We start from the raw sequence: 9,008 nt of genomic DNA on the forward strand, positions 1-9,008 counted from the left end.
TCAAATAACATAACAATTCCGAAATGCTTTTTAATCTTTTGCTTTAACTGATTGCTTGAAATCACACATCCTGTTGCTTTCACATAATACCATTCATATTTTTGACAAATGTTGAGAAGCAACTTCAAAGCAAGGACCGAAGCTCACAAACTCGGCAATCAAAACGCAGGACTTCGGGAAAATTCAGAGAGCCGGCAACCTTACTTCGGACGTTGGGTGAGAAGATATCGCATCGATTTTCTGGTTTACTGGGAACTCAACTGAACCAATATATAATATTTTAATAAATCTAAATGATTTAATTGTTTACCACCTTAAATGTGATCAATGCAAATAGGTTTATATAGTTTGATTTCCAATGAATTCAGAAATGTTGTTGTTTGTATGAACAAATCAAAAGGACATCAAAACAACAGGATTTTATTAGTTTTGTCAATCCTCTTTTTTCCTTGTATCTGTTCTATTGTAGTTTTCCTTCATATAATTATGTGCGTCTTTTTCCTATAAACTCGACACATGGGCATCGAGAACTTTTCACACACACGATTTTATTTTTGTCAATGGGTTTTTCGTAACAGGAACTAACGTTTACGATATACCACCAAATTAAGTTGTACTGCCTATCCTGTTTCAAGAAGTATTGCATAATATGTGTTCTTAATTCCGGATAACTATTATGTAACGTTTAAAATAATAAAAACAAACCATCATGTAGTAATCAAAATAAACATCTATACACGTTAAATATATTTCAAAATAGTTGATCAATTGATATAGTGGGATACGGCAGAAACATTTTTAACTGGTCAGAACTGGATTTTTTTTTGTCTCAAACAGTTGAAATTGAGTATTCTGCCCACAAAATGTATGTTTTAGTTGTGTAAAAAACAGTCGAGAATGAAAACTCGGGCGAAATTCTCCTCTGCCTTTTGCCCTAGAAAATAAAACGGTCATTCCTTAAGAAGTACTGTCCAACAGAATTCTGCTTAGGAATAATCATTTGAATTAGCAACAATGGGCTCTTAGACAACAAGAAATCAAATTGAAACGAGCTTAGTTCATTCTAAATGAAAACAACACTTCATGAATGTGTGCGTCCGAGGCGCTTTTCTGGATTTACCATCATCTGTAATGCTCAAATCTTTACATTTACAACCGATTTCAATGAGTATGTAGCTAAAGGTAATGATCTTTGTTTAGCTTGCTTGCTAGCCGCTGAAATGTAAAAGTTATTACTAGGTAAGGTATACTACCCTCCTTTCGAAGTAGTCGGTCCTACAGACGGATAAATTGGTAAGTATACTCTAACAGGAGGATAGTTTACGTAACTTAACAATGACCTCACGGTTCAGCTAGCAAGCAAGTAACAAAAATATTACCTTTATCTACATACTCATCGAAATCGGCTGTGAATGTCAGTGTACAAATACTAACATAGTAAAGAGCTATATTAACAAATGTGACTTCAAAGAGCAATTAATATAATACAATATCATTTTTTACTGAGGGAGTTGGAACAGATAATAAATACTACTTTTCAAATCATTTAATCACAATAATTTTCTTTACAATATATTCGACATAGGAAATAAACAATTCCTCATCTAACACACACAGTTTGTAATGGTTATATTTACATTTTCGATACAATGCTATAACTGATTATTCCTTTTAAGGCAGTATACTATGTTCAAGTCGTAGTTGGACTGTGAAGACAACTTAAGTAGGACGGTTTTTAACTTTGTTTAATGATTTTCTGCCTACGCAACATTGCATCTGTAATCAGTTATCGTACTGTTGTAGTCAATCTGGATGTATGAAAACTTAAATCTGAATTAGTCATTGACATGTTGACGTTCATTTTTAGAGCATCACATGTTAATTTGAAATTAACATTTTGGATTTTTCCTCTTTTTCAAAAAAAACCCAACACATGGGCATCGAAGACTTTTATCAATTACTGTTTAAGTTTTGTCATAAGTTGTTGGTAACATGTAACTTTTACAATATACCACCACAATGCAATGTCAATTTTGGCTGAGGGAGTTGAAACAGATGGTAAATACTAGACTATGTTCAAGTCGCGGTGGTTGATTTGATGTCTACGCCACAATGCATCTGTAGTTGTCAATGAGTTTTATATCAGGATGTTATGATAATAAGTTGTCAGCCTTGAATTATGTGCGGTGATGTTTTGTTCCATTTTTTTAACGTTCTTAACGACTGCTATCGTCAGGGACACAGCAGCTCACTAACCAAGTCATTGTAACTAAACAGATAATGTCCAATAGTCGCAGACAAATATTCTGTACAACCTAGCTAACCAGCTATCCACAATGCATCTTTTGACAGTCGAATGAACAGGAGCTGACACTTTCATTCAGCTGTAATAACTAAGATATAACTGGGTGAATGGATTGATTTCTTTTTATGTATTAGTTTTGGCTATGACTTAAACTTTGTGTATATATGAATACTATAATTTAATAGTTCACATCAAATCGTGTTGCATCCCATTAGATTATTTGACAGTTAAACACCAATAGCGTTATATATACACATATGACTATCATTTGAACGAATTAGTCGTATCACGTATCTGGTATCATGTATGGTGTCATGTAAGCAGCGGTCGTTACTGGGAACATTTCTTCCGTTGTACTTTTTTTCCATCAGTAAATTGATATTTGTCTTTCTACCCCCACGGAACATGATCTGTCTCTGATGCGAACTTTATATGGTTTGGGGAGGAGTGTGATACCAGACTGGACACCCTCCATATCTAATGGTTCATATGGTGTGGAATGCTGCAGTCTACATCGTTGAATTAAAGTTGTCGTGAAAAGAAATAGTTCCATTTCAGCAACATTCTTTCCTATACATGTCCTTGATCCTTCGAAGAAAAAATTGCATGTAATTAAACGACGAATGTAAAACAAAGGTTTCTGTAAGTTATTTTATTCTTTTGTTACCTGTTCCTTTCATAGTTTTTTTTTATTCATTCTTCGCAAACATGCAAGTTACAGACAGAACTTTGCTGTTATTAAAAAAACAGCAAATTATCAAAAGTTCTTTGAATATTTTAGTCTCTTATATGAAGAAAAAAGTAAATGTTTCCATTACATAAGATACGTACCAACTGAAAATGGATGAAATGCTTTATGATGTTTGATATGTTTTCCATCATCTGTTAGAAATCTTTCTGGTTGAAATTCTGTAGGATTTTCCCAGTATTTTTCATCATAATGTGCTGACATAAAATGTGGTATGATGACAGAGTGCTTAGGAATAATTCTACCAGATATGCTCACATCTTCCATGCAGGCTCTTGGTAGACCAATTGGGCCTGTAAATAAACATTAAAAAAAAATCTTCAATCGACTCTTTAGTCAAATTAAGCCATATTATTTCAGTTAGAATTTTCCTCGTTATCTTTAATTAAATAATAACGAATCCTGTTCGCGTATTGTGATTTTTTTTTATATAACACTCTACTATCGGACAATACTTTTAATATTTCTCACTGGCCATAGATTAAAAAACAAAGTCATTTTGTGAGAAAAACACCACGCTCATGACATGTCAGTATCATTTTACTTGATAAAAAGTAGAATTATAAAAATACCGAACTCCAAGACTAATTCTACGTATGGTCTTTTTGATATCATACTAAGAATTCCTTTTGTAATGTCCCACCAGGGCCATTATAAAGATCATTCTTGTCAGCAAATATTTTGTTTATTAGAGGAATTCGAAAAATCACTCCGTTGTTTTTTTTCCATTTTGGAGTTATGTGCATTCTCCAAATCGGTTTTTTTTGTCAATAGTACAGTTGTTAAAAGTTAATGTATCTTCGTTTTATGTATATGGTATGTTATTTACCAATGCTAGCTATTCTTTGAACCTCGTCTATAACTGCTAGAGTGTATGGCATTTTATCTTTATCTGCATAAGACACTTGTCTAAGACCTGCAACCTACAAACAAAAAATTTTATCAGTATTTTTAGTTTTGTCTTAAAAATAAAACAGGATAGGACTATTTTTTAAAGTTGTAAAACATGTTTCTGGATAAAAAAAAATTATCATACGTAATAACAAATACATAACGCGTAAATGGAGGGAAAACCTATAAAGCATTTTTTTAAAATTTAAACTGATACTTGTATTGTTTTTTTTCTATTCTCAAACTTAGTGTGGTTACAAATGTATTTTTTTAGAGCAAAAAGGAAATTAAATTCGAACAGGATACTGTACATGGCAGATTATTGTTTTTGTAAATGTTATATTTAGATACAATTCACCGACACACTTTTATGATACAGTAGAATATTCTAGTCCCTTATGTAACAATGGAAATTTGAGGGGAAAGATCGACAGAGATAAAATACAGTTTAGCTGTCAGGCACCGAACATGCCTTTTTATGGCGATTATTTAAAACTAATATAATGCCTCGTCTTAAACAATCCCCTAATGTTGGTAACTGCATCGTCCAAATGTATATACATAGTATATAGTAATCAGCTTTTGGTGAATGTCATATATCCAAATTTTAGGACAATGTCAGTAGTATATCTTAAAATTAATATATAGCCTACCGTGGTAATTTCTGTCCTACAGAGGTCTTGAACACTTGGGTATTTTATAAGATACAAAATAATCCACAATAATGTTGTTGATGTTGTCTCTGATCCAGCAGCAAATAGGTCAAATATCATATGAAATAAACTTTTATCTGAAATCAAATAAAACAGTTATCTTCACGCATACATATATAAAAAAAAAAGTAACAACAACAAAAAAACGAAAAAACGAACAACACAAATAAACAAGAACAAAAATTACTGTATTTATAACTTCTTTTCTTGTCATTGCCTTATTCGTAAATTAAGTTCCGTATCATTTGTGAACTAAATTCTGATATTTGATAGAGACATAATATAGTTTGCGCCATATTGATAGTCGGTAAAAGGAGGATAACTATTCAAAGATCTGCATCCCGGGATTTCCTTTTACCCAGTTACAACTTTCACATACATGTAAATTCAAACAACGTGGTACCGTTGATACATTCTATTATTACATGGATTGTTGTTACGATATAAATCACTTGTTCTGGACGTTTACAGTATTGTGTGTGTGTGTGTTTTTATATACATATATTAATCATATCTTTGGTAACATCTACCTCTTTTTCTTCAAAACTTATACGGTGTGAATTAAAATCGCTTACCTGGTATGTTGCTTTCATTTGCATTGTTCAGATGATGGAGGTATATGTCTATGAAATCTCTAGTTTCAGATGGATTATAGTTCTCTTTGTGTTTTTCGATCTGCAATTTCACATAGTCGTCTATTTTTTCCTTCTCTTCGAAACAACTTCTAGCCTGAAACAACAACAAAATTATATAATGGCGTTCAGAACATCATTTCAAAAAGTCTCTCCGTAAACATTATTTAACACTAAATGTTTTTGCTTTCTTTAGGTCAGACAACTTTGATGATCAATCTAAAAGATTTATTTGGTGAAAATGCTAATTGTGGATTTTTTTCTTTTGTATCTTTCAAAACTTGGTACCGACTCCTTCAGACTACCTTGCGGTTATAATTGTATTTCTGTTTGGTTACCGATAAAATGGTAAGTTACACAAGTTTCATATGAAATAATACAACATGGGTATAGTCTTACCTCAGAGTTTGGCATTATATTTGCTAAAATTGGCATGAAATTTTCCGGAAGATGGAGGCCAGCATGTTTGAAGATATAATCCAGAACATTAAGGATCATTTCAAAGTCAGGGTCGTTGTATTCAAACCTACGAAGAAAAACGAATAAATATCAATTGTCAAGTAACAATTTTACTCTTATGAAGTATTCCATGGTATTTATAAAAATAATAGTATGTGTCCTGATACAAAATGCTTACATTCCGTTCCGTTCATTTTCAAACTTTTGTCAGAACAAGTAACGACGCATAAATGTTTTCTTCTGTCTACATTAGTAATTCTACGTTGCAAGTTGACGTCCGATCAACATGCCTTTTACTCAAAATTGGTAAATAGTTATCAAATATTCTCAACAAATTACGATAATGTGGATGTTGCACAGATATAACCAAATTAAAACATAAATCAATTTATCATTTTGACCACTTAAAAGTTTCTCTAGTGGCAAATACATACCTGGAACCAAAAACTATATTTGAAATGATATTTGACACTGCTTTAGGAAGAAGTTTATCCATCTGTACATTATTTTCTTTACACATAGCAGATATTAAATAGTTTGTTTCCACTTGGATGTTCTGCTCAAGATTGGACTTTTCTGCCCCTAAGTCTTTCAATGCGTGAATAGCGAATTTCCGGAGGTGAGTCCAGTGTTTTCCATTACTCCAAATTATACCTTCAACATACATAAATCAGCATAACTATATTGACTAAGTTGTTACTGTGTATGTTTTGTTATTGGTTTATACATTTCCTACTATTTAATTTTTGAAGTTGTATTTATCTAAAAATCATGCATTTATATATACATTTCTACTTTCTTCAGTTGAAAACTGTCGAAGAAACTATACCTCAGAGAACTAATCATTTTGCCCGTCTAGAACACACTAGTGTGCAATAGGCAGCGACGAAGTGATAATTTAACGACTTGACGTTACCTTCACATTAAGCTTTTTTTCAAGGAATCTTATAGACGGTTGGTTATTTCTTAAACAATGGAGCCTAAAATAAAATACCATCTCTGAAATATCAGTTTCTCGTATTAACTGGGCGAAGGAACATACACGAATATACATTTTGTAAATATACACTGTTCTAAGATGTGTGTTATATATATTCTGTATGCAGCTGTTGTCTCAATGTTGCTATAATAACTGGTCTTCGTTTTTAATTTGATTTATGTCCAAAATGAAATTATATACTAGTAGTACCTGTTTTGTTAAACATTGTGTCTGGAACATACAGCCAATTGGGTCTGAATTCTGTTTTATCTGCATTATCTACAAGCAACTCTTTAATCAAATCTTGACTAAAAACTACCACTAGATTCATGGAAGGTCCCATTCGTAACTGAATAATGTCACCGTAGTCTTTTCTTAACTCCAGCAATCTTTTGTAAAGACTTTGAGAACCGGCCAGCGCAGGTATGTTGCCCAAGATGGGCCATCGTCGTGGCCCAGGCAAAGAGTTCATTCTACTTGTAACACGTTGCCATAATAAAACCAGCAAAATGCAAATAAACGTTGCTAGTAAAACTGGATTACATTCAACATCAACAGTATAATCTAAAATGTATATTTTCCTCATTTTGATCACTTTCTAATGAATTTATTTTGTGTTTGTCTATAGCTGTTAGTATTAAACTATAGGTTGTTGTCCTATCACTTTCGTATAAGCTTTAATTCACTGTTTCCTATACATCTTAGTTTTTATATCCTCATCTTATAAGCTATCGGAAATACAAACATATTTATTCGCACGGAAGTAGAAGTCCCGAATCAGCACACACATTTTTTATGAATCACACTAAGACAAGTATATTATCTACTATAAGTAGGTACATGACGTAGTTTTAGTCCTGTATCATGTTGTGTGGATGTTAGATTTACAAAAAGTTACTGTTTCTCACGCTATTCATTCATTATCTTTGAAAAAGATGTAATAAAAAAAATGAAAACTACCCTACAAAAATACGTGTAAGTCATATTCATATAATTAGTTTTAGAGGATATTCGTATGACAATGAATTAATTTGTCATACTATAGTCGTGTATTATAAGCTGTGTGAAATGTATTGTTTGCGTTAAAGTTTGCAATTAAGATAAAAATTTATATTTTTCTCGAATCAGTTTTGTGCAAAGGGGCAAGACGAGTTTGACATATATACTCGTATACATGTTACATACAAGACATTAACATACAAGATCGACCCAGATGTTTAAACTAACATTGGCCACTGTTTCTGGGTGGATGCATCTTGAAGCGTGTTATCTACTTTTGAAATCTGATGCCAGATGTAAACTAACAAACTAGATATTCTTATTTTTGACACTTACTGAATTAGCAGTATAGCAAAGTAAAACTGACCTGGAAAGTGGACAATTGTATTTTTTCATATGAAACTTTAACAAAAATACAAATGCATATTTTCCTGAATAGTGCCGGCGACAATATTTACAAAATTGTAATTATGTTTAGATGAATCAGATAACATTTACCTATACTCTTTACCACAATAGTAAAAATGTTGTCTCTTACTAAGCGTAATGAATATCCTATAAAGCACCCATGTACTAAAGCAGCTTTTCAGCTGAAGGACGCCAACGGGTACGGGAGTTTCTTGCTACATTGAAGACCCATTGGTGGCCTTCGGCTGTTGTCTGCGCTATGTTTTTTTTTCTTCGCTTTGACACATTCCCCAATTCCATTCTCAATTTTATTTCAAGTCCAATTCGATGGCATTTATAGATACGAGAGAATGAAATCAACTACCATTCACGAATAGTTTAAGGACTTCTTTGTTATATCTCATTTGAGGCAGCCTTGTTCATAATTACAAAACAGAGACAATAGATACCAAGGGGACATTCCAACTCGTAAATCGAAATAAACTGATAACGCCATGGCTAAAAGGGGAAAACAAAACAGACACACAACAGTACATATAACACAAAATAAAAAAAGAATGAGCATCACGAACCCGAACCCCATCAAAAGCTGATGTCTATACCAGACGATTTAGGCTGTTAAGCTGGTCCTGCTCCACATATATGACAAACGTCGTCTTGTTCATGTAAGTACAAACCCAGACCTCAATCAAAGACAATATAATATAAAAGGCCTGTAATATCGTACCAACTGTGAGATAATTATACTCCGTATGCACATTTTATGATTTATAATTAAAGTTTTCCCAGTTCAAAAGCCATTTTCAAATGTCAGAATTTGAAAGATTATTTAACAAGTTTTATAAACAATTAGTAGCCAACTCAAGCATCTGTT

At 32.5% G+C, this 9,008-nt stretch overlaps 1 protein-coding gene across 1 annotated transcript; it reads right to left on the reverse strand.

Moving 5' to 3' along the window:
* Positions 1 to 1,537: 1,537 nt before the first annotated feature.
* LOC134711906 (cytochrome P450 2B5-like) lies at positions 1,538 to 7,622 on the reverse strand. Its single transcript, XM_063572876.1, has 8 exons — positions 6,938 to 7,622; positions 6,183 to 6,402; positions 5,689 to 5,815; positions 5,233 to 5,386; positions 4,598 to 4,734; positions 3,883 to 3,976; positions 3,137 to 3,346; positions 1,538 to 2,893 (listed from the first exon to the last, which is right to left on the reverse strand). The coding sequence occupies exons 1-8, from the start codon at positions 7,311 to 7,313 to the stop codon at positions 2,673 to 2,675; spliced, it is 1,539 nt and encodes a 512-aa protein (XP_063428946.1). The 5' UTR covers positions 7,314 to 7,622; the 3' UTR covers positions 1,538 to 2,672.
* Positions 7,623 to 9,008: the final 1,386 nt, after the last annotated feature.

Source organism: Mytilus trossulus, chromosome 3 (assembly GCF_036588685.1).
Source record: "Mytilus trossulus isolate FHL-02 chromosome 3, PNRI_Mtr1.1.1.hap1, whole genome shotgun sequence".
NCBI lineage: Eukaryota > Metazoa > Mollusca > Bivalvia > Mytilida > Mytilidae > Mytilus > Mytilus trossulus.